This window comes from Chelonia mydas, chromosome 19 (assembly GCF_015237465.2).
Source record: "Chelonia mydas isolate rCheMyd1 chromosome 19, rCheMyd1.pri.v2, whole genome shotgun sequence".
NCBI lineage: Eukaryota > Metazoa > Chordata > Testudines > Cheloniidae > Chelonia > Chelonia mydas.
In genome coordinates, this window is record NC_051259.2 from 1124807 (window position 1) to 1151036 (window position 26230).

General features: G+C 46.4%; 1 protein-coding gene across 7 annotated transcripts in view; it reads left to right on the top strand.

The window, feature by feature from the left end:
* The window catches only part of EPHA10 (EPH receptor A10), a 116144-nt gene that overhangs the window by 16717 nt on the left and 73197 nt on the right, over positions 1 to 26230 (top strand). For 6 of the 7 annotated variants that reach the window (XM_043532330.1, XM_037881953.2, XM_043532329.1 and 3 more), the window contains exons 2-3: positions 900 to 964; positions 3097 to 3766. In XM_043532330.1, the coding sequence (XP_043388265.1) occupies positions 900 to 964; positions 3097 to 3766 (735 nt within the window). Of the gene's footprint in view, positions 1 to 899; positions 965 to 3096; positions 3767 to 5092; positions 5949 to 26230 lie in introns of those variants that run through there. The other variant, XM_037881954.2, reaches the window with a different exon arrangement.

Here is a 26230-nt window from a genome sequence, read left to right on the forward strand (position 1 = left end):
CGGGGGCCAGAGCTGCCCCTGCCCCATACCGGTAAGTGTCCTGAGTTACTTTCACCCCTGTGTAGTAGTAGTAATGTTTTTATCAGACTACACATTTGAATTTATATTCTTGCAGAGCACCACTAACAGATAGGCCTGCAGTATTTGGGACGCTATTTCAGCATGGCCCTCTTAACCCCTGGTCTGTTAACACGCAGTTGTGACGGCTTGACTCCCGACATCTGCGTGTAAACGGGTCTATACTGTAGTAAGTTCTTGAACTTAACAGCTCTCAATTCACTTACACGTTTGTAACAAAATATTGGATGGTCTGTTCCCTGTCTTTCTTGCCCCACCTGCCCCATGTTCAGGGCTCTGTGGTTACCCTGCGATAGTTGCTGACCCTTCAGCCCCCAAAGCAGCATGCCCTCTGGCAGTTTTGCTGCTGTTGTTGGCACAGTAGAAGTAGGCAAATGCAGAACCTGCAGCTCGGGTCTCAGCTGCTCAGGGAAGGCAAAATGGCCTTTGAAATAGTTTGAAGATGTGACAGTTGTCATCATTAGTCTTTAAGGTGCCACCGGACTCCTTGTTGGTTTTGTGGATACAGACTAACACGGCTATGCCCTGATAGTTGTCGTCATTACATTTCAAGTGTCCGCTGGTGACAAACTGGGATTTTAAACTCTTTCAGGGTCTCCTTTAGAGCATGGCAGTGTCACTCCTGTGAAACTGCTCAGTGGGGTGTACGTCTGAGGCAGACTGTGTCCTTTTAAAAGTGAGAAGTGATCCGAATGCTGTTTCCAAATGGTCGAGCCAGTTGGTCATTTCAGAGGCTGGATGTTCAGTGTAGTTCGTCAGGGTGGTTGAGATGGGTGTGAGTTCTATAAATTCACTTTTTAACACATCTGTCTCCCATGCAGTTGTTTTGCTGGATTCTAAGGAGTCACAGGCCGAATTGGGCTGGACGTCGCACCCATCGAATGGGGTAAGTGAAAACATACGCAAACATGTTCTGTCGCTATAATACAGCTCCAGTAACTCACCCGTCCCACCCCGGTCAGCCTGGTTAACTCTGATTTAGAGCAATGGTGTGTATCCAGCAGTACTCTCCTCCTACACGTGTCATGAATCTCTCCTGATTCTGCGTGGTGATTCTGGGCTGTCTGTATTTATGGGAATGGCTTCATGGCTCGAGTGAACTAGCTTCAGCAGCTGAGTAATGCCACCTGTGGAAGTGCATTTGTTGGTGCACTCCCTTCAAGGAGGTGAACACGGAACTCTTGATCCCTCTGATTTCCTCAGGGGTGTCAAATGCTCTGTACTGTGGAGGGCCTTTGCTTTTCGCTATTGCTCATCTAGGTAGGTATCTGCCTTCAGCCACGAATAGTGTTAGAATGATGGGTAGACAAAATTCTGCTTAAAATCCAGATCCCAGAGGTGAGCTGAGAAGCAGCGACACGTCTCTGTGATGCGAACAGCAGGCTTGACAAGCTGACACAATGCTGCTGTGACATGAACGGTGATGTTTGTCAATCCCAGACAGCTGGGGAGAGGAGCTGAGTGAGGGTATTGATTATGTCAGAGGAACACTGCAGACTGAGCGTAGCTCATGACAATGCGCTTTGCATTCTTGTACTAAGAAAAGGAACTCAAGTCAATTAAAGCTTTTCTCTGTAGTTCACTTTCCAGGCCAGTTGCCTTAAGGATTCACTCAGTTCCCCGATGAGCAGAAAGGGCGGATCTCTGGAATTCTTGGGGAACTTGACCCCATACGTATATGTGACTCCTGCATGATTTATAGTTTGTCTAAGTGAATGGCTGCATTGCTGCCTTTGTCTATAGCTGTGCCCACTTTCACCTGAAAGGGCAAATCACTGAAATCAGATGTTTCTTGCTGCTCTTAACTCCCTTGTCAGAAGTGATTCTGCGTGTTTGGAGCTTGGCTCAGGGGTCAGCTGGACTGAGCTGCGGGTGGCTGGGAAGGAACTCCATTACGGGGTTTCTTTGGTTATCTCACTGCAAACTCTGCCACCTGTGGAAGGACTTGCTGTGAGCAGCCCTCAGATCACTTCCTTCTCAGGGCTAAGATGATCTAATCACCATCTCATCAATCAGCACTTTCCTGGCCGCTGCAGGGAAATGCCACTTCACTTACACTTGGGTGAGCTTGTTCCTTGAGAGAATCAATGTCCTTGGCCTGCTTTCAGGCTGGGGATTGTCCCTGTTGGGTTTGAGGCACCCGGCTCCTTCATCACCAGCCATCTCTAGCTTCTTTTGATATTTGGCCGTGTGAGTTGCTTCTGGGTGACAGTGCAAATACTACCTGTCCGGGAAGGTAAAGCCATGAGAGACAGCCGGCCTTGGGGACTTTGCCCCTCACTTTGACCTGAGTTGCTCAGCGTAGCCGGAGTCATTCTTGTCAGGGGGGGTGGAGTCCTTCCTTCTCCTGCCCACCAAATGACAGGCGAGGAGAAGTTGGTCTGACACTTCCTCTCTCCTTACTCTCTCCCCTCCCGCTCTGGTGCTCTCTGCTTAGGAGGGTAGTTTCCTCATTGGGGAGCTGTAAGTACTGCTGTGCTATACTAAAATACAGCCTATGACCTAAAGCTAGTGGAGTTGCAGAGAGACTGGCAGTCAGCACCTTCAGAACAGTTCAGTTGGTGCTTGGAGAGAAGAGGTCAGTCAAATGGGATTGGAAACTGGCCCTGATAATACACTTAACTATGACATTAGTCACTAATAAAGGGAATGCCATCCCTGGCCCTGCGAGAGTGAACTGGGGGATAGTGCACCTTGCCTCTAGCTTAGCAGACAAGACTTCTCTGGCTTTTAGAAATTAGATCCTTTTTAGACATTAAATTCTGTGTCCATTGTCTGTTACTGACTGTGTTTCTCCCTCCTAAATATTTAGAAATTGGAAAACACTGCAGAGTGGCTGTGTTGGGATTTGTGTATTCTGTGGGCTTCAGGGTTTTTTTAACGCCTGTTATAACGATGCATAGGTTAAGGGGTTTTTAGTGGCTGTACTTACAATGATCTTGGTATGGAGGGGGCTTTACTTGAAAGACTGGTTCTCACTAAATAGCAGGTATCAAGATGTGTCTGTTCTTTTTATAGTGGGAAGAAATCAGTGGAGTGGATGAAAACTACAAGCCGATTCGTACCTACCAGGTCTGCAATGTCATGGAGTCGAATCAAAACAACTGGCTGCAGACAGGCTGGATTGCCAGGCGCAGTGGCCAAAGAATCTTCATTGAGCTGAAATTCACCCTGAGGGACTGTAACAGCATCCCTGGAGTGGTTGGCACATGCAAGGAGACCTTCAACCTCTATTACGTTGAGTCAGATTCTGATCTGGGCCGCAGTATCCGTGAGAACAAGCATACAAAAATTGACACCATTGCTGCTGACGAGAGCTTCACCCAGGGGGACTTGGGCGAGCGCAAAATGAAGCTGAACACAGAGCTGAGGGAGATTGGGCATTTGAGCAAGAGAGGCTTCCACCTGGGCTTCCAGGATGTGGGTGCTTGCGTGGCTCTGGTTTCCGTGCGGGTTTATTACAAAAAATGCCTCTCCACGGTGCAGAACTTGGCGGTGTTTCCAGACACTGTGGCAGAAGCAGCATTTGCAACCCTGGTGGAAGTTAAGGGCACCTGCGTCAATCATTCTGAAGTAGACCTGGATAGTCCTCCCAGGATGCACTGCAGTGCGGAGGGGGTGTGGCTAGTCCCCATTGGGAAATGTGCATGTAGTGCTGGCTTTGAAGAGAAGGATGATGGGTGTGAAGGTAAAAATGGCCATTCGTGCTCTATTTCTGTCTCAGGCCCCAATCAGTCCATCACGTTATTATACTGCGTCCAGCACCCTGGTATCAGAGCACAATGTAAACAAATGGAATTGCATTTTGTCACTCTTGTGTTTGTGGTTTTTTTAGTTCATTATGATTTGCTAATCCAATAACCAGAGTTTTATTTGGGGACCAGGGAATAAGGTATATTGTTTTTTGTGGTGGTGGTTGTACTGTGCCGACTGATTCGGCAGCATCTAAGAATAGCTTCAGGTATTTTCCATAACTTTGTACGTGCCATAAAATGACTCTAGAACATTAATGTCCCCATTGTCGTGCTTTGCACTCAATTTAATAATTCAGTGACTTTACAGCTTGCAAGGTTACGTTTAATGACAGCTGTAAAAATGGATATAACCCCTACTTAACTAGTGTCACTTTAATGATGCTGAAATTCACTTCAGTTTCTCTCTTTTAAAATGATGGTAAGAGAAAAACTCAACATTACCAAGGGGCTGAGTGAGTCAGGGGGCTGGTGCTGTCCTTGGAATCAGTGTTTGGAAATGCTTTTGGAATGGAAGAGGATTATTTTGTTAATGTCTTTTTCTTAGTTCTTGGTCAGTACCTAATCTCAGCTCAGCATTGTAGCAAATGCTTCTGTAAATCAAGTTAAAAATGTCAAAGTAACTAAGATGCATCTCTTCAAACAATTTCAAGTGCTTTGAGTGGTGTTATCTGTGCAAATACTAGGAAGTTCTTGTGTACCCTTTTGTCACAGGTCTAGTCAAGTGTCCCCTCTTGGGCACTGTCCAGATTGCTGTGAGGGGAACCAATTGCCGGATCCCGAGTGCTTGAGGCCTAACAAGTTCCTGTACTGCCCTTAGTCTGGAGTCCCAGCATGCAGATCCTCTGTCTAGCAACCCCTCTTGTGAGCTGAGGCCTCCATGCCCAACGGTCCAGCCCCTGTGGTCAGTGCTGACTCCCCCTCCCACCGTACTCCCCCAAAGCTTAAACACACCCTGTTCCAGAACTCCATCTGTGTGAGCATGCTGGTCCCACAGGTTAACGTTTCAAGGGCCTGAGATAGGTGTAACACAATGCACATACAGCCTTTGCACAGGAATCTAACATGATTGCTCTTACTTAATCATACAAGAAATACACCGTTCTAGACAAAAATAATAAACTTTTCATGCATTTGCCTTGGTTTCCTCCCTACTCCAGAGCATTCTTTGGGTTGGGGTCAGTCTTCCCTGCGGGCCTCCAGGGTCCTTCTGCAGCTGGTTTGTCTTCCTAATCATGGCACCTCTCTCTCTTTCTGTCCAGGTCAGCTTGCTTTGACTTTGGTTGGTCCCACAGCTAAACTATGGATGGAGCAAGCAAGCCATATGAGCAAAGTCTGAAGGAACTGGTTATATTTAGTTTGGAAAAGACGAGACTGAGGGGGAACATGATAGCGGTCTTCAGCTACTTGAAAGGCTGCCATAAAAAAGATGGAGAAAAGTTTTTCTCTTGCCACACAGCAGATTTAGATGAAATCTCAGGAAAAACTTCCTAACTGTAAGACCAGGAGGACAGTGGAACAGACGCCTCGGGAGGTGGTGGAAGCTCCTTCACTGGCGGTTTTCAAAAGGAGGCTGGCTAGCATCTGTCTTGGATGGATTAGACACAACAAGTCCTGTGTCATGGCAGGGGGTTAGTTAGATGACCCTTGTGGTCCCTTCTAACCCTGTGATTCTATTATTCTAAAACTGAGGTTATCTTGGTGACTGTCAGGGTAACTTTATTTTTAAGATTGCAATGGCTCTGCAGCTATTGCCAAAATGCAGATTGGGTGAAACCCCAGCTACACTCTGTTTCTGGAAGGCCATGCAAGGCTGCAGAAATCTCACTCAGTGAAGAGGCGAGAGGAGACAGGACGTAAATATGTCCTAAAGTGCTAACATTTCTCTGGTAGAAATGCACCATGTATTAGAAGAGTGAGCTCTGCCTAAGGATAACGGTTCAGTTGTCAAATAAATACTTGGTGCCATGCAAATCTTAAATTCCCTTTACAGGATGCAGTGTGCCGGCCATCTCACTCTGCTCCCTCCTCCTCCGGAAGGTGGGAAAGCCTTTAATGGTGCTCTTGGTAGTAGTGATTCACTTAATGCCCTCTTTAAGAAGACCATAATAAAACTATTGAATTGAAATCTTGGTATTGTTCATTGCTTCAGTGCTTGTGTGGCAGCTTGCCATGCTCTTCCCATCTGTTTGGAGTGGAGAATTTACATAGCGAGTCCCAGAGGGCTCTTGCTAATGTTTCAGGTTTCTCCGTGTTGAGTTTAAATAATTCATATTCTCTTAGGAAAAATATTTGAAGTAATTTAATGGACATAATTAAGTTTTTTTTTCCCATTCACAGAAAGCAGGTCATTAGTCACTCTCTGTGGAGCTGCGTCTGATGTCTGGTCAAATATCAAAATAATTTTGAAAAGTGGAGATTTCTTTAAGCCTTGCATTAGCATAGTGCTAAGTGAATAACGTTAAAGATTTATGATGAAAGCATCCAAGGCAGCAGGAATTCTTCGACAAGGACAAAAAAATCAGCTTCACTTGAAGGCAAAAAACAGTGGTTTTCTGTGGATGTTAAAATCGACTGGCTGTGCAGCAAATCTGTCTCCAGTGCTTTGCTCCCAAGATCTGTTCTGAGAAGGGCCCTACTCCAGGTTAAAGTTTTCCAGGACCTCCTTCCCAGTGAAACTGTGACTCTGATCACTGACACCGGTGCGTTTGCCTACCAGTGAGGGAGAGAATCCAGTGGAGGGAGCAGCAATCCCAGCCCATGTGATTGCAGGCCAGCTCAACCTGGCATGCCCCTGGGGAGCAGCAGCTCTGACTTGGGATAGTGGGAGCGGCTTGGACCGGCAGCAGAAATCCTTTCCCAGGGTATCATTTTGGTTGCAAGGCACCATGCTGATATGTGAGCTGGGGGGTAAAGGCCAGGGTCTAGGGGAGAGTGTGTGCAGTGCTGTCTCTCACACACTGAGCTGGCCTGCCAGAGTGTTTGCCATGGTCTTTTCTCTCCCCCAAGGAGAGGGCCTCATCAACCCTGCTGGGCTATTCTGCTCCTCTGTCTGTTGAACACCCCCTCCCTTTCCCTCTGGGACCATGTCTGAAACATGGGGCTTGACTGTTTTGCAATTAATTGCCCTGAGGCTCCATTTGCCTGTGGGTGTCACTGCCTGATTTGGTGTTGTGGCTGTGAGCAGGGCCCTTACTCTGTGAGGTGACAGGTAGAGAATCTTAATCTTAATGGGTTTCTCTGGTTCATTCTTTGTTGGTATCCAGAAGTACCTGTTCTTTTGTTCAAGGACAGTTCCCCGTTAAACTGGGATTAGCCCGAGGCAGACCGTTTGTCTCGTGTAATGGGGGCCTGCCAGTTAGGAGGCCCTGCTCTTTGCCAGGCCTTTCCTCATATTATGCTTCAGAGCTCCCTGGCCTCTGTCTGTTTATCCTTCGAGACCTTCTTTGACACCCTTCTGGCTGCACCTCATGTTTTGAGATTTGCTGGGAAGAAGTAACATGTGCGGGACCACCAGTCACCTGGCATCACGTCTGCAGTGAGCTCCCTAGGGCTGGTAACTCTCTGAACGCGGAGGGGCGGTGCCAAGCATGAGAGGGAGAACTGCCCCCACAGTAAGATCCTGCAGGATCATGCAGACTGCCCAGCTGAAATTGTGACCTGCCTCGGGGCTCTGCAGTAAGAGGATGCCATGCCACATGAGCACGTCAGGCAGGAGGCCATAAATGTGCCTGAAACATGGCTGCTGAGGGCACAGTTCTGTGTGCTTGCCTGGCGCCAGGCAGTGGGTTATAGAGGTGGCAGTGAGCTGGGTCAGAGCCGGTGCTGCCCCATGAAGAGGTCAGCAGGAGTCAGGCAGCTCTTTGTGGCCTCCCAGCTGCTCTTCCCATGAGGGCTGCCAGTCGCTATGAACAGAGCTGTACGGTGATAAAAAGCCTTGGCGTGCCAGACCAAATCCAGCCCTGCTGTGAGCAGTGGCAGCCCAGCTGACCTGGCATTGCACCTACTAATGCAAGCTTGGATCTGGCCCCAGTCTTTTAAAACATGTGGAAATGAGACCCTGCAGCAGGGCTGTGGCTCAGACAGAGCAATGAAATTATTGGAGCACCTCTGCCGGAGTTAACATCTTCTCAGTATTCAGCCTTAAAGGGGAGTGCTGAGCAAAGCAGTGTCTGTCAGGACCTGATTCCAATCCCCAGCCTCTGCTCCTCTCCCCCTACATAAGCCAGGCCCTAATGTTTTTTCTGTTTACTCCCTCTTCCAAATGTTTCCTGCCTGCCCTGGTTCTGCTGCTGTCATTAATGGAGAGTGCACCTACTCCGTGCCCTGCAGGAGGAGTGAAGAATTAGGCATTCATTGCAATGATAAAGTGACTAAAGCTGGATGCATCTGAAAGTGTGTGTTGCCCTTTGCAGATGAAAAAGCCAGGGCTGAGTCTTTCTCCCTTACCAGTGGCACTGGCCCTGCTCTGGACTGGCCTTTAAAAATGAGCCCTTGAAGACAAGACACAAGCTGGCTCCTGAGCTAACTCCAGACCCAGGTAGCTGCCAAGCCAGGAGCCTTTCCCAATAAATCGATTTTTCATTTTCAAAATCTGCCCCATTCTCCAGCTCACAGTAAAAGTGAAGAACGGATTCTATTGTTTTAGATTTGTAATGTGCTGGGTGCACAGAGCTCACGGACAGACGTGTCTGATTAACTCTAACTCCAAATAGGAAGAAAAAATAAATTAAATGGTGGCAGGGAATGAGAACCACGCGAATAGGCCTCCCCCCGACAATAGCGTCCTTTTGTGGTTCTCCTCGGCAACCTCTAAACCTGAGCTACAATGACCCTGGTTGCAAGCATGGTGCACTACATCCAGATCAGAGTCTTGTGAACCAAATGAGCGATGGGGTCTGTAGGAAGTGTATCAAGACTTCTGGTCAGTTTTATTTCCTACCTTGCTGATCAGTACCTCTTTAGTTGGGTGCTATAAAATTGGGCATTAAAGCTGGCATCTCTAGCAAAGCAGAAGGGATGGGGATCGACACAATGAGAGTTGGATAAAATAAGTGGGGCGGAGTCATGGACTTTGAATGGGTGGGGAGGATGCAGAGCTTAAACTTGATGTGGTAGAGAAGGAAGCTCATTTAAGACATGCTTTTCTCAGTGGGGAAGAAACGGATTTCTGTGTCGTCTTGAATTTGCAAGGCTGGGTTCTAATTAGATTATAACGCTCTAGTATTCTAGTGATTAAAGTACTGAGGTTATTGTAGTGGCGAGGGAACATTCATGGTTTAGCACAGTAATCAGAGATTTTTTTAAAAAGGACTAATAGGATTTATAGCATGCACTGATCACTGCTGCAATAAATCCAAATATTTTTGCTGTTCATCTTTCTATACAGCTCCTTTCATCCTAACGGATCCCAAGGCAGGTGACAAACTTTGTATGTCTTCTCATATATTATAAATCACTTCACCAGTCACTGAAATGCAGCCACCTCTAGGGTAGAATGAGGTAGCTGTTGACTATCTTCTCAAATAAGATGAGGTTCTGTCACTATAAATACATTTGAAACGTTCTTCTTGTTTAGCTGGGGCTGCAGCCAGATGCTGCTCTGTGCTTATCTTGATTTTGAAATCTAGCTCCAGTGATCACATAGTGAGTGAATTAAAGGTCTTATTACATTGCAGCTGATCAGACCTGTCCACTCCTGCTTTTTTCCTGACAGGCTCCCCAGCAGCTGTGTCCTTTTACCCTTAATATCATGAGACACATGCTTTGGCCCCTACGTATAATTTACTTTCCAGTGTATGCAATATCTTTTGTGTAACTGAAGCCCTAATGTAGAGACTCTGCCTGCCATTTGTTCTAAAGTTGTCTCTGCTTCATCTTCTCCATCCTTCTCCTCTTTGTATCTGCAAGGAGAATTTCAACAAAGCCCAAGGTTAATATTTACCAGCCAGATTTGTTGCAAATGAGACAACTTCCACCAGAGGGTAAATTAATATGATGGAGACCAGTTTCCAAAAATAGCTATCAGCCGCTTTTCTTTGACAGAAACGTAAATTCGCGCTGTAGCTAAGGTTTCTTTTCAATTTATTTCTGCCCCGTTTTGACGGCCCTGGTGGGAGCTGGCTGCGCGTTAGTATTCTGCTGGGCTTGCAGCAGGCACTGGAGAAATAGCCTCTTTGTATGTCGTTCTTACTTCACCTCGATCACCTGCCAGTCAGCATCTTTTTCCCCTCAGGAGGCTATGATCTAATTAGCAGGCAATTCCACAGGCTTTAGGACACCTTCCTTGTGGGGATAATGGCACCGAAACCAATTTTGGGAGGGATGTGGAATCTCTGCTGCTTTGTCAGGATTTTAAAAATCCTGTTAAAATGAATTTAGTGCTGGCGTAAAGGGCCAGCTTGACAGGTCGGGATGGTCTCTTGTTGCAAAACCGTGCTCTGAAGTGTCCTCTGTTTGCCAGAATCTGGGAATGGGCGATGGGATGGATCACTTGGTAAATTGTCCTGTTCTGTTTATTCCCTCTGGGGCACCTGGCATTGGCCACTGTCAGAAGGCAGGATACTGGGCTAGATGGACCTTTGGTCTGACCCAGTGTGGCCGTTCTTATGTGCAGAAGAGGTCCAGGCACAGCAGTGGTACTGCATGCTCCTGATTCCTTGGTCTGCCTCAGGGTTAACCGGGCAGGACTGATCTCACTGGAGTTCAGCCTTGTCTTGTATCCGCTGTGCTATAGGAGCCAGCGAGATGGCAAAGGGACAGTCCACATTACAAGCCACCACCATAAAGAAGCTGCCTGTGAGCAGTGGATCAGTCTGGAAAGTTTCTCGGGGGGGGGGAAATAGAATGTGCCAGGATGTGAACCATTGCCAAAGGGTTAAACTATCTATAAATGCAGCAATGCTTCTTTCTCCAAATGCCCACCTCACTAACCCTCTTTCCCCTTCTCTATCCTTACTACACTGAAAGCAAAGCTTAGATTGTGAGCAGTCCCCATTTATACTGTGCCTTGCTGCCCCTATAGTTCTCCTCTTCCTCCTAACTACAGGGAGTTGGATTTAATCATTCCTGGTCTCAGGTCACTAGGTCTTTTCCTTAAGAGGTGCTGACAAGAACTCAAATTAAATCAAATACTCAGGTGACATTAATTAGAGAGAGATTCTTGACACTAAGACCCAGCCTACCTTAGAAAGCATGGCTATGACACAGACCATCAGTATGTGTTAATGATGGGAAGAGCACACACTCTGACATGAATATGGAAAGGCTTTAATATTAACATAACAAGCAGGGCATGTTCTAATTGACTCTGTCTTGTGCTCTGCACACTGAGATGGAAATGTGGATTTTGCTCCTGGACACCTGAAACTGTGCTAAATTTTAATCAAACTTTCCAACAGATTTCTACTAGTGGCGTGGGACATAGCCTGGGCTTAGCCCAGTGCTCAGGAACACCACAAATGAGATAGCAATTAGAAATGGATGTGCACACTTAAGAACATCGGGGCACCATCCCAGAGGGGGTGATGGGCTAGTATTCTACTTTCATAAGGTAATTCACACTGAATTATGTAAAAAGAAAAGGAGTACTTGTGGCACCTTAGAGACTAACCAATTTATTTGAGCATGAGCTTTCGTGAGCTACAGCTCACTTCATCGGATGCATGTAGTGGAAAATACAGTGGGAGATTTTATATACTTATGTATCACTTTTAGAAAATGCACTCTTACGTGTCCTGGGCTTGGAGCCCTTTGTGCGGCAACGGGCTTTTGGGGCTGAGGGGCTCATCTCGTGAGCTGCTAATCTGTTCATGGGAGAGATTCCTCTGATTTCTCCTTTATTTGTTTAACATATTGAATGAATTACTGTGGTAACTGCAGCCACACTTACTGTGAAGGAGCAGGCTCTAGAGACACATTCTGTCAAACGCTTGATGGTCATGAGTTCTGTCCTGGGCTTATAGTAGTTAATGCAGAGGAGGAAAATGTACGTAAACACTCTCCTAACCGAGCAGGGTGATGGTAACACTAAGCGCTGCGTGCGCCTGTTTTTCTGTTGAGGGACACGCTTGTCCCACAAGTCATATTGGCAACTTACTGGCCTCATCAGCTCATTATCTAAATTGTTGTTGGGTAACTGGTGTGAAACACATTCTCTTCCCAAGTTGCTGATTGGATTTTTGAGCAGCCAGTCAGACTTGACACAGCACAGAGCATTGGAGCTGTTAATTCACTGTGTGAGTAATTGCAGATGTTGCTTACTCACTAATAAATCTACAGCAAATAATGGCCCAAATCCCTACTTACCCATGGACTTGGGCTGGGACAAAAACCTCTTTAAATATGGATTTTTTTTTTCACTTCTCTGGTATGACATGTTCACTTTATTTGCGGGGCAGGGGAATCTGGTGGTTCCCCCTACTCTCTATTGGCCATTGAAACCCCATCACCCCACACTGGTGATGGAGATTCTGCCCTCTACAGGAATCAATCTGTGGTAAAATAAGCATGCTCAGTGAAAAGAACAGGAGTACTTGTGGCACCTTAGAGACTAACAAATTTATTAGAGCATAAGTGTTTGTGGGCTAAAACCCATTTCATCGGATGCATACATTAGGTCTCACCCTTTCATGAGTGTGGAATGTGGGGTGGAGCATAAGTAACTAACCTAATCCTTGCTTGAAAGGTGCCGTTAGGATTGAGGCCATGCAATGTCTGGGCAGGAGTGGTGGGAGCTTTAGTTTTCTTTAATGTTATGCTCTGTGCAGGTTGTGTACACGACTGTGTCAACAGGCACGGTGTAGTACCCGCTGGGCTGTAATCCTGTAGAATCAGCCGTCCAGCGGAGCGTGAGAGGGTCTTGTGTTCCCCATTGCCACTCACTGAACAGTGGCTCTAACAGCAGGACTCTGCTTGACCACTCATCTCCTTTAGAAGAGCGAATGACTCGTCCTGCTGATGGTTAGCTTTCCAAATACACACCACCTTCCTGCCCTGGAGAAGGGCTGTGTAACTGTCTAGTGTTTTGTTGATCCCTGAAGCTAATCGTTTGCCCCATTGTCTTTTTCAAGTGTGTGCTGGGGTGTCTTTGCCTATATCTAGTGTGTTGCTTTCCTATTTTGCTCTTCCTACAGCCCCCTGTTAAGTTAGATTAATACCATCCTACAGGAAATTCTAATAACCCAGTAAACAGGAGCTTCCCCTTGCTGACCATGTCCCAGTCAATGTTCATGAAATTATTACCTTTTAGCATTCTTAGATGGTTACGTAGCAATTCCAAGACCATCACACACACAGGCAGAAGTGACATTCAGGAACTTCTAACTTGTTCCAGTCTAATGCAAAAGCACCTTTAGAAACAGCGGGAAACAAGGAGAGTCAGCACCACTTGACCAGCCATCTCTCCAAACCCACCAGCAAGTTCCCTGTGGGCGCTCTGTCCTGTGTTGCAGTTACTTTTGAATAACTGTTCATCTTCTGACTTGCTGCGTCAATGGCAAAGGCCCCTGGTCAAGTGTGAACTCAGCAGAGGGAATAGTCAAGGTTCAGTCAGAAAAGTTTATTTTGAAATGTTGATAGAAAAATAAAATGTGCAAATGAGAATCCTAGGAAAGGCCTTTTCCCTGATCCTGAAGTTGGAGATACAGCCATGGTCAATGACCAGTAGCCTTACACTGCACCTCGGAGTGATGAACTTCTGTTGAGCTCAGCTCTTCCTAGCCGCATTAGACGTTTGGAAAAGGGGAGTCTGTGTGACAGGCTCCATCTCATGCCCTGTGTGCCATCCCTCTGTGAGCAAACTGTACTTCTGCAGGAAGTCAAGATGCTCCCAACGACCCTGCTGTTTCTCCAGGTGTCTCCTGCCTCTTCCATTCCTTCTAGTCTTGCCCAAGCAGCTTCTGCCATGAGACTGTGATAGAAAGAGAGCTGATGTTGGGAGGGTGTAGTAATGGACAAAATGAGTCTGACAAGGGACAGCCAAGCAAAACTTCTGCAGAGCCGAATGTTTGTTGCCAGGCTTGGGACTCTGTGCCCAAACCCCTACAAATGTCGCACTGGTCACTAGGTTTGAGTCCCCATAGACAAGTCACCTAGCCCCAAACTCTCCCCCATTCTCCCACCAAGACACCTGGGTCAGCCGCTCTTCTATGTCCCCGCTCGTATTGCAAATGTGATGCTTCTCCCCCCTGTCCCTTCTCAGAAACATTCCAACTAGTTTAAAAGGAGCCGGAGGAGGAGGGAAGGGAATGCGGTGGAGCTAGTGGGGTTGCTGATGCAGAACTTTCAGCAGTTGTGTAGATTTTTGCAGCATACACAAGTTTTTCCTAAATTCTGTAGATGGGAAATGAAAGCTGTGCCCCATGTTGGGGGAGGATTCTGGGCAGTCAGATCACTCTCTCTTGCATTCCTATCAGCTTGGAGCTGTTTGGCATGTTTGTTTATGTGGGGATTGCTGTATTGGCCAGAGTCTATGGGACTGAAGGTAAAGTCATTAGCTGTTCTGGAGTTAGGAGGCTGCTTTTCCACCTGAGAGGCTCCCAGCAATGCTGCTGGGTGCTCTGGGGATGGGATTAGCAAATGGGATAATTAACAACCTGCAGATATGGTGTGCGCCTTTGGAAGGCTTCCTCACTGGCTGAAAGGGGCCCTGTATTTTGCAATGTGTTTTTAATTAGTAACAGTACTGTTCCCTTTCTAGCACCTTCCACCTGAAGGGTTCCAAGGACTTTACAACCACTAACTCAGCTACCGTTAGTTATTTTGTTCGTCTCTAAAATGCCACAAGTACTCCTCGTTTTTTCAGCTAGCGTTGTTAGCGCTTCCCGATGAGAGACAAGGCCCACGTCGATCGTCATTCCAGTTACAAGTAAACGGTCCCGGAGAATGGTAGGTGCCACTGGCACTTGCTTAGAGCTGTGCAATGGGGACAAACAGCTTTGTGCTTGGTTATGCAGTGGGATTCCGCAGTGGGCGGCATTGTACCTCTGCTGTGTGATTAGGCCAGAGCATGTTATTAATAGCTTGAATTGGCTGTTGAATCTAACCGAGTGCACAGTATAATTATGTTCTCTGACAGCATGTAATTGTTGTTGGTAATGATGAGACAAGATTTACGATGGCAAAGCCTGGCTTGTTATCGGGGCTCCTCACCCATTCTTTACGTACTCAGAACACTGAACATCCAGAGACACAAGGTGGGGGAGGGAATAGCTTTTACTGGACCAACTTCTGTTTGGTGAGAGAGACAAACTTGCGAGCTACACAGAGATTGCCTTCAGGACCTGAAGAAGAGCTCGGTATAAAGCTCAAAATCATTTCTCTCACCAACAGAAGTTGGTCCGATAAAAGCTATTCCCCCACCCACCTTGTCTCTCTATTAGCCTGGCAGCAACACTGCCCTGTACCTCTAGACTACTGCCCGAGAGTGCAAATGCAGCATGGAAACCTTCAGTCTGCCTGTGCTCTGGGTGTTTTTCTCTTCCTTTGGCAGTTGTTAATGGTCCAGCTATTGCTCAGATGCCGCCAATCTGCCTCAACCTTTGGGGAAATGCCTCTTGCTGAGCAGCCACCATCTCTGCCCAGTGACCATCCCTTTGTCAAACGCAAGGACTTTGATTTGCAAATACCTCCCCACCTTTCCCCACTGTAATTCACCCAGCTAAGGTCCTGCTGCAGCACAGGCTCGGAACTGTGGTCTGCAAAGGACAATTAAATTGGGCCACGGCCTTTCTTGCGCTGATATATAAAGAAGGCCTGAAGTATCTAGTTTGGTTTTTACTGCAGAAATCTCAGGGCAGAAGTCTTTTCTTTCCTGTATTTGGCTTCTTGAGCCCTTTAGCTGAAGGGTTGGTGCGCAGAGCCCTTAACAAAAAGCTTCCCTCTGTAGGCTTCTCTACCATTCAAATTGGTTATGGGTCAACTTGAATCTTTGTGTTAAAAGGCCACACAGTGTGTTGCAAATCTGGCTTTTTAGCGCACGTGATCAGTCAAAGCGTGAGCATATAGCTGCAGAACAAGTTATCCTGCAGCAGCAAGAAAATAGCTTTAGCTAAACAGGGAAACAAATCTTCTTCACGGTGTCTAATCAGGCCTCATTTACATACAGAGCTGGTTGGAATTTTTTACCACAATTTTTTTCCTGTCAAAAAGGGGATTTGTTGAACTGTAACAAGAAAATCTCACTTTGGATTAAATTGTTAGATTTTTTTTTTTTTTGAAGGAAAATTTTGAAATGAAATTAAAATTTTGTTTCATTTTAGTTTTTGAAAACAAATAATTGGTGTGTCCCCATCTTTCTTCCCTCTTTGCCTCCTCTCCCCCTTTTGACACTGAGTGCAATATAATGTATCATGTCCAGGGCATGTGTGGGGGTTTTGTTTTATTTTATCATTTTGTAACTTTTCAATTCTTTCCCAACTTTGGAAGAATTGCAGCGTGGCAAAGTTAGTGTTTCAGTTTTCCTTTTGCTTCTCTCTAACTTGTCCAAAGCTGGGGAAGTTACAGAATGTTAATGGGGAAAGAAAGAATGGGAGAAAACCCAACCTCTACCTCGGGCTCTGTCCACACTACGCAGTTTTTAGCAACGTGGCTGTGCCATTAGAGCCGTGCAGCTGAAAGGTGCACAGTGTAGCCGCTGTTTGTCAGCAGAAGAGAGCTCTCCTGCTGACAGAAAACTTCCACCCCCAACGAGCGGCATTAGCGTTATCAGCAGGACAAAGCACTGTTCACACCAGTGCTGGTCATCGACAAAACTTTTGTCTTTTGGGGGGGGGGGGTTATTTTAACACCTCAGAAGGACAAAAGTTTTGTTTTCCGCTTGCCAGTGTAGACATAGCCTCATTCATTGTTACAGTCCATGCCAAAAAGAGAAGACAAGTCCAAAATTGATTTTTTTTTCTGTTTTAGAATACTGATATGAAACAGCAAAATTGATTTGACTCAAAATGAAATCTTCCTGCAAAAAAGTCAGATTTTGAATGAAATTTTCATTTTGAAATCTTCACAGGGGGATGGGGAGAGAAATTGGGTTTTCAACCAGCGTTACATGCAGGAGTTGTCCAGTATCTTAACCTTGCTAATTTTCTGGTCATCTATAGAGACTTCTAAGACAGGTTGAACAAGACCTGAATGTCTGTTACTCTTAAAAAAGCAGCGATGTCCCCACTGTATTTGAAAGGGGGAGATTAAACCTTTCAGGCCCTTTCTACCCATCATAGAGAAGCAAATAAAGACACAGTGTTTTCCTGCCATGGACCCTAAGATGCGGACTCAGCAAAAATGGAAGAGGTTGGCACAGCTGCAGGAACTGAGTTGAGCATCAGTGCTTGCTTGACATGTGAGAGGCTTGACACAGAGAGCTCCTCACTGAGAGGTTAGTGGGTGCTATAATCGCTTACTCCCAGAGGCCAGATGAGGATGAGGGAGCAGCAAGTAAATCCGAATGCCTCCCCTCCAGTGCCTTAAACTCAGGACTTGATTTAGTGTCTTCTGCCAGAAGCTGGCAGTGAAGTTTCTTCATACAGAGGAAATGCAAACATCAGCTTTATAAAAGGCAGTTGCTGGCACTGAGTGAGTTATTGGCAATGTCTTTCCCGTATTGGCACTCAAATGCGTACTGCGCTTTTGTCCTTGTAAATCCTAAGCGTTATTTGTTTGCATTGCACATCAGCCCTTCTCTCGCTGTCCTCAGTATTCATCCTGTACTTGAACGTCAGAATTACTGGAATGTGGAACAAATAAGACTGTACTAGAACTAAGATGAGAGGGGCAGATGTGGGGATTCAGGAGCTGCAGAAATAGAATATATTTATTTCTATAAAATGTGTAGGTTTTAAACACAGGTGTTTAAAGAAAGACTCCATCTTCGCTAAATAGGGACAGTGCTTTTGTGGCATCTTTCCACGTGGCTGGGACGGTGTGTCTGAATAGTACTTGTTTAGATGGGAAGTCTGGTGCAACATCTGTCTCTTTGTTCTGTTTGTACAGTGTCTAGCATAGCAGGGTCCTGGTCCATGTGTGGGTTCCTTGGCACTATGATAATACAAATAACTAACAATAATAATACCTAAATCCTGGAGTGCTCCATGCCATGTTAGGAACAGATACACTTACATTAGCCAGGTAAGAAAGCAGAATTCAAAAAGGTTGAAGACCGTCTGAGCCTTGAGATTTGATGGGGGCCACACACACTTTCTCCTGTGCCTTTCCTTGTGAGAGATGTTTCTGCTGTAAATTTCTTTTTGGAGTGCTTATCAAGCTTGGGGATATTTTATTGTCCTGTAAATACTATTGCTATCTTATGGTGTGTCTGACATAATTAGGGCCCTGGAAATCATGGCAGAGCTAGACACAAATTACCCAATGACTCTTAATTTTAGCATAAAATACTCAGAAAATTACAAGAATCACAACTTGTTTGCATAATTCCTGTCAAGCTTAAGGTTATAGATGCTGGGCTCCTAAATGGACATACTGATTGTTCTGCTGAAAGGCAAGGCAGGCGATAAACATTGCACTCTCAGCCAGGGGAACTCTGGAAGGCAGGTAGGTTCCAGGTTGTTATCTGGGGTAGGCTGGGGATATTCCTGTGTAATGTACGGACTGACCTGTAACTTGGTGAATTACGTTACGAAATTGAAACCGACAACCGTAAACTACAGTTGGCTTCTGTTGATGTTTCTGCTTTTATGTGGCCTTGGGGAGAGCTCTGCATAAATAGAAATGTTTATAAGGGTTTTTGTTCAGTACTGGTGATTGCACTGAATTCAAGTGAATATTTTTGTGGACTTCACATAGTGGGATATTTCAGCGCTGCCTTACTGAATACAGTTGGGGTATTTAATTTTCCTTTAGATAAAATCACTGAATTTAATTTCTCCTAGTAAGAGCTTATTAATATTTCAAGACATGCTCAAAATTCTGGCATCTGGACATAGTTTATTTCACTTGTGTTCTTAAAATTATTTAAGAAGGGCAAAAAACATACTGTAGTGTTGTCCTAAGGATTTCAAAGATACTGAGAACACATTAGACTGTAGACTTTGAAAAGTATTGTTGAAAACCAGTTCTCTGGCAGAAGAAAAACCACGTTTTGATTTCCCTCCTGTTCCAAAGTGGCCCAGTCTGAAAGATCCATTTTAACAGTAAGGTACCAAGATAACAGGAGTTTAAAAGGGAAGAGCATAATTGTCCCTTGAAGAACTGATCCACGGCTAGTATTGATCTCTTTCATACTGACTTTGTCCCTCTTCCACAGGCATGGAGATTGTACAAGATGTCCTTTTCTTCCTCACAGTGGGGCTCTGTTCCAGTATTGCTCACCGCCTGCAAAATATTGATGACACTTTTTGCAATAAGACAAGGCAAGATTGCAAACCCAGCATGTATGGGGAAGACAGGAGAGCTCCTCTGTTAGACAATGACAGTTGTTGACTAGGCTTTTTCCCCAGCTCAGGAGCTGTACCACTGTAATGATGCTGGTTCTGGCAGGACCCAACTGAGAGTGCCAAGTATCAGAGGGGTAGCCGTGTTAGTCTGGATCTGTAAGAGTGGCAAAGAGTCCTGTGGCACCTTATAGACTAACAGACGTATTGGAGCATAAGCTTTCATGGGTGAATACCCACTTCGTCGGACGCGTTTAACTACATGCATCCGACGAGGTGGGTATTCACCCACGAAAGCTCCTGCTCCAGTACGTCTTCTAGTCTATAAGGTGCCCCAGGACTCCAAGTCAGGACAAATTGCTTCAAGCAGGGCAGTTACCGCCCAAGGCTGGGGTTTTTTTCACCTCTAAGGCAAACCAAACCAGCCAGACAGAGAGGACTTTGGTTTTACCCCACTGGCTAACCACAAGTCACACAAGCAATTCCTTTAGACACTCCAGTTTCCCAGTATCACCACCAGTGCCACTCATTATGGGGATGAATGGTTATGAAAACTAATACCCCAGTAAAAGAAAAAAGGTTCTCTCGATCCCAAAGGACCAAGCCCCAGACCCAGGTCAATATACAGATCAGATCTTACCCACAAATCACGCTGTTGCCAGTCCTTTAGAATCTAAAATCTAAAGGGTTATTTATAAAAGGAAAAAGATAGAGATGAGAGCTGGAATTGGTTAAATGGAATCAATGACATACAGTCATGACAGAGTTCTTGGTTCAGGCTTGGTTCAGGTTCAGTGATGGAATAAACTGCAGGTTCAAATCAAGCCTCTGGAATACATCCACAGCTGGGATAGGTCATCAGTCCTTTGTGTAGAGCTTCTGTTTGTAGCAAGGTTCTTCCAGAAGTAAGAAGCAGGACTGAAGACAAGATGGAGATGAGGCATTGGCCTTTTATATTCTCTTTCCATGTGGTCTTTCTTTCTTTGTTCCAAAGACAAGCATTCCATCACACGGCATGAAAAAACCTGAGAGTTCTGTCCATAGGCATGTCCCTGCACACCTTGGTGAGTCGCAAGGCGTCTGCCTTCTCTCTATGGGTCAGTTGTATGGCTGATGGTCTTTAATGGGGCATCAAGCAGGCTAGGCAGAGCTGACACCAACTTGTCTGGGGTGTCATCCAGAAGCATAGCACAAGTTTGAACTACAGACAGTATAAAGCCAATATTTATAACTTTAAATACAAAAATGATACATGCATATAGATAGCATAATCATAACCAGCAAACTATAACCTTGTCTTAGACACCTTATTTGATCCCCTTTATACAAGATTTGGTGCCACTACAGGACTTTGGTTGCAACAATGTTCTATATGGTCCCAATTCATGTCAATAACGTCACAACCACTTACACTTTATTATAGATTCCAAGGCCAGAAGGGATCGTTGTGATAATCTAGTCTGACCTCTTGTATGGGGGATGTGGAGAAGCCTGTAGAATTCTCCCTCCCGCCCTGCCCAGCCTCCTCGAGGGGGTTCCCGCAGTAGGTGCTGGAGCAGCATATAAATAAGACATTCAATAACATGCCTATATGAGTGGAAGAAATTGCTCTGTAGAGATTGGTGTGTCCTTAACTAATTGAGCCTTCCTGCCGCTGCCTGTCTCTCCTCCTCTTCCTTGCAGATGCCAGGTGTCGATTGCTTAGTTACAAGAGGGCTGGTGGTGATTCCTGAGAGGTGCCCATAGTAATGAACGGCAGCTCAGCTTTGATCTGTGGTGCAGGGGCAAAAGTCTGGACAGGAAACGTGAAGATGATTTTTCCCAAGAGCCCTGAGTTTTCTTCTCGAACAGGCCATGTGGCCATTGTTCGATTTAAAAGGTGCTCTTCAACAGAGCTGACCCTTATTTTAAAGTAAGACCTGCTGCATTAAGTCACTGATCGAGTGCAACAGTTTTAAGGAACAAACACCCGATGGTTTTTTCAGAAATATCAGGGAGGGGCAATTTCAAGTGGGGTAAACTCCAATTAGCTCCATCAGTGCAAGCTACACGTATGGGTCAGCACCGGGCTAGCTGTCCCAGGGGCTGGGCATTGATTGCTGAACAAGAGCTATTCCCTAGCGTAGACCAGGCCTGGGATGAGGAGCTGGGAAGGTAGTGAGATCTGTCAGACTTCTGAATGAGTCTGCGTAGAGAGCAATGACACAAAGGCTTCTCTTCCAATTTTCCTCCAAGTATATTTCCAGTAATGATAGCAGATGTGACACATTGGTATCAGCTGCATCTCCATCCGGATAAGTGTCCTGCCCACTCTGCTGGTATTTCTCATCTTGATGTAATTGGTGTGTGTAGCCCAGGAGTAAAACACAAGAGATCGCAGCCCTAATGAAAACGCACTTGAGCAATCTATCTCACCTGAAATTACTTCTATCTGAAGAATAATTTTTTTCTCTTCCTAGGTAGGTCTAGAGAGTTGAACAGTTTGTTCTCTTGTGGTCAGGGGCTGGGCCAGTTTGTGTCTTGAGCAGCCAGATGGTATGCTAAGCAGCAGGCTTGTGTTCTGCTGTATTTAAGCTTTTTCTTGCAGTACCAGAAAATAAAAGATATTTGCAAGAGCAGACCAGTATGCTGCCCAGAAATCTGCCCCATAGCTGGGCATACCCAGGGGCAGCTACCTCTGCTGCCTGGTGTTGTGAATTACTGTCTGAGTGCTATGACCCAAATCTGTACGTCACCAGGTGTGTAGTGGAGGGAATGGCCCTTCTGCACGCTGCCTGGCAGGGTTTGGAACTGCGTAGGACTCTGTCTGTACTTGCTATTTGGGAGAGGCAGGGGTCGCTGCTGTTGCCCTCCACCCGAGGGTTTCTTCGCATGACTGTCAAAATGCTGCCAAATTAACCTGATGGCAGTCTCGGCTTCCAAGCAGCTGTCTGTCTATGAGTGTGGTCCTTATTTCGGTCGCTCTCTTTATTCACTGTGGGAGGAGGATGGAATGGAGCCTGTGCTACCTGCTGCTAATTTGGATTTGTCATGGTGAGCCTCAGAGAGCCCAAGCAGGGAGCAGTCAGGGCTCTGTAAGGATGACACCTCTTTCCATTCTGACTGCAAACTTGTTCACAAACCCACCCAAAGCGTTAGGATGAAGCTGATGCTGTCTGCAGAGTTACTGTTTGTTGATTAATCCTCCTGCTGGAGTTCACTGTCCACAGTGCGAGGCCAGGTGCCGTTACTTCTAGGGTGACCAGACAGCAAATGTGAGAAATCAGGCTGGGGGTGGAGGGTAATAGAATTCTATATAAGAAAAAGACCCCAAAATCAGGAATGTCCCTATAAAATCGGGACATCTGGTTACCCTAGTTACTTCCAATTCAGAAACAAGCCCAGGACCTTCTGGGGGGAGGATCCACAGGAACCTGCTTCCTTGTGGGCAATAAAATAAATGTCTTTAGACTCCTCTGCTTTCTGCTGCATCCCAAGAGTGAGCACTAGCGGGGCTCTGTCTCCAGAGCGCTGACTGGGCCCCTGCCTGCGGGCACAGCCACATTCTCCCTTGATGGCCCTCTGCTGAGGGAGATTTCCAGGGCTTCCTGGGATTGGTCAAGGCAGGCTCAATGGGGGCTGGACGCTATCTCCATCCCAGAACCATAGACTGGCCTGCACGTTCTCTGCTTAATGCTGGCAAGAAATTCGGCTGTTCCAGTTCATTAGACTGGGCTTCTCCTTTCCTTGAGCTCCTCGGCACTGCAGCTAATTGCCAGATACCTGGGGTGGAAGGATTCAAACAGTCAGTATAATGGGGGCGGGGGGACTAGACGGTTCAGATGAAAGGTAATGGGACTTGTGAGGAGGGCCAGCACACACGTGGCAATAGCATTTTACAAGTCAGCTGGCAAAACTTCCCCCCGGGGCCAGGCGAATGAAGAGAAGCTGCAGCTCGCCTTTGTCAGTAACTGATGCGTCTCGGTAGTAATGGAGGGAAACCCAAATGATGGACAACTTCAGTGCGATGATCTGATGCTCACAGGGGTCATGGCTGTCATGGCTCACAGGGGTCATTGTCCCTCAGAGCTGTGAATCGAACACTCCCATCCTGGCAGCAAGCCGGCAAACTCCAGGCTCAGCATTCAGTGTGTACAGTTATCCGACTGGCTGAGCTTTGCTCGACCTATAGGTTGTGTGTTCCATGGGCTACCTTGGCTCTCGGGTGCCGGTAATGGGTGTGTGTGAGAGAGATGCTTCCTTCCCCCCAGTTGGAAATAGAAGGGAAATGAACGCTGCTACCCCTCCAACAGCTTCTATGGGAAGGAGAGGGGTATGTGGCCAGCTCCCATCCCCCACCCCCATCCTCCAAGCATCTCTTTGGGGGTATCAGGGCTGTTCTGCCCCTATTTGGGGTGAGGAGCAGTGCATGATGCTTATTTGGGAGACTGACTGGCCCGTTGTGAGCATCACCACTTTGCACTCCAGATAAGCCTTGATTGGAAATTAGTTGGCCTGTTTCTACATCAGAGCCAGGTTTGCTGCCCAGGGCCAAGCCACTGTGCTTCTAGCCCAGACTTCCTTAATGATATTTAAATGAAATCTTTAGAGTGTGAAACTTAATTACATGAACTCTGCAGCACCTTGTAGCTCCTGTCGGTGCTGGAGGAGCATAATAAAACCTCTGCTGTGCTCACAGGACAGAGGAAGGACCTTGGTGCTTTGTCTGGGGATTAGTTCCTTGAAGATCTTGGGCTTAAATTTGAGACAGCAAGGGGCAGATTTCCAGAGGTGCTGTGCGTTAACAGCCCAAGTGCTCAGCCTACTAAAAACGAGACCTTTCATATCTCAAGGTGGGAACCCGAAGTTAGAGACCACTTTGGAACATGTGGGTCTTGGCTCGAATGTGTAGTGAGTGCCAAAAATGGGGAAATTTTCCCAGATCCAGGTGATCACCCAGTGGGAATGTCTCTGATCTACCTGGCATGAGATTGCGGGTGAATTTCTCCCAAGTTTTAGTACTTTGATATTCTGATCCATCTCCCACCGCTCCCCGCCTGCCATGGGGCTTGAGGAATCTATGCCGTGCCTACACAGAGCACTTGCAGCTCTTCCTTGACAAAGGTTCTCTTTTCATCCCCGTGTGTTAAGAAGCACACGTCCCCCCTGATAGTCTGATACAAAGTTTGAAATATAACAGTGAGTTAAGCTTAATAATGGCAATCAGATGGATGAGAGGCCAGGAGTCAGCCTGGCACAGGGGGCATCAGTGGTAGCTAAAATCCATGGGAAGAACTCCGGAGAGAAATTGCAGTGAGAGCAGGTTTGTAGTTCGTACCGCTGAAGGCGACACAAATCGCAGGTGCAGCGACAAGGGAGACTGATGTTTATACAGTACTTCGAGTGTCCAGTTTGCTGTAGACTGGTGTAGTTAGGACCCTTTTCTGCACTGACATTAGGAAGGGGGGTGGCGTGCAGCTGAAACTGTGCTTTCATGTTACTTCTGTCACACAGCAGGACACATGGAAGTAGCATCTGTGTAGTCCACACGCAGGGCTCCACCTAGGGACCTGCAGTTTCCAGTATGTGTAAAATGCATAAGACAACCTGTGAAGAGCTGTTCAGTCCTTTGTAATGAAAAGTCACTAACAATGTGTGCGGTGATTGTGCCATAGTTCGGAGTGACCACTTCATTTGCCTTGCACTGGAGGAGAAGGTACTGGCTAGGCAAAGACTGAAAGGGGATTTGTGGAATCACTGGAAGAATGTGCTAGGTTTTTCAGATGACTAGACACCTGAAGGCCAAGAATGCTACTGGGAGAAATGAGAGAGAACAGGATCATCACTAAGAAAAATGAAGACTGATTCTTTTATAGGGAAAAGGGGCTATTTTAACGGCTGCCCTTCTATCTGTGATTCATCTCTTATCCTTGCCCTTTGTCGGGGAATAGATTATTCAGTTAATCCTTGGCTCACTGCGGGGGCCTGTTGCTCACACCCCTCCCTCTCCTACCTGCTGATGTACTAGACCAAATCCAGTTCAATGGTTCATCCACCTTTCTCTCTTATAAAAGGTTTCATCCTGGCATTTCATTTAGTGACAGCAAAATCTGTGATCTTATACAATGGGCACCAGAGAATTTGCCCTTGTCTCCAGGATTGTTTTTCCTTTTTTTTTTTTCCCCCCGGGTGGATGAAGTGAGTGAGTGCTTATGAGACCCCTTGGCTCCTCAGTGGAGCAGAGGCTGGAAGTCCAGTAGTACAGGAATGATTTCTCTGCAGCTAGGGAGAACAAGGCCCACTTACCGAAAGATCTTTGTCTGTTGGTCTGTGAAAACCCAGTTTGACCCAGTCTAGGTAGGCCTCCCCAGGGGGAGGCGTTTACAACCTGAATGATATATCTTAATTCCCCCTCCGCACCCCCGCCCCGTGTTTGGTTCCTGGAGGAGTTGTGGGAACCCTCCCCTCTGGAGTTGCATACAATCTCTGGCCCACGGTGATACATAAACGTAATTCAATGTGGTTCCCAAAGATATTGCATGATATAGCTGTTACAGCTGAGACGGGGGCAAGGCACCAAAGAGGATCCCATGAAATGCTGGGTAAAATCCAATTTGCTACCTGGCCGACAGAAGTTTCTGCTCTTCCCTTCCGGTGTCTCCTGTGTCTGAGGGCTTGTCTACACGCAGATGTTTGTGTTGCCTTATCCGTTTCTCAGCTGATACTGTTTACAGTTAAAGCAGGATGACCTCCCAGTGTGGATGCAGTTCTAGCAGCATAAAGGGGTTCAGGGACCAGGCCACTTTAACTCTTTGTCTAAATCAATATAGTTACAGTGAAGCAAAAGCTGTGCGTGGAACAGCCCGAACACAGCAAAAGCCACTGCAGAGTTTCTTTAACACAGAACAGCATTTGTGTTCTAGACATATACCCCTCTGCTCTGTCTCGTCTTCCCCAACCTGGCACCTGAGAAGCTATAGGCAGAGTTGGAACTCCTCTTCCCAAAGGAGTGGGACTAAATGTGGGTCCTGCAGCCTT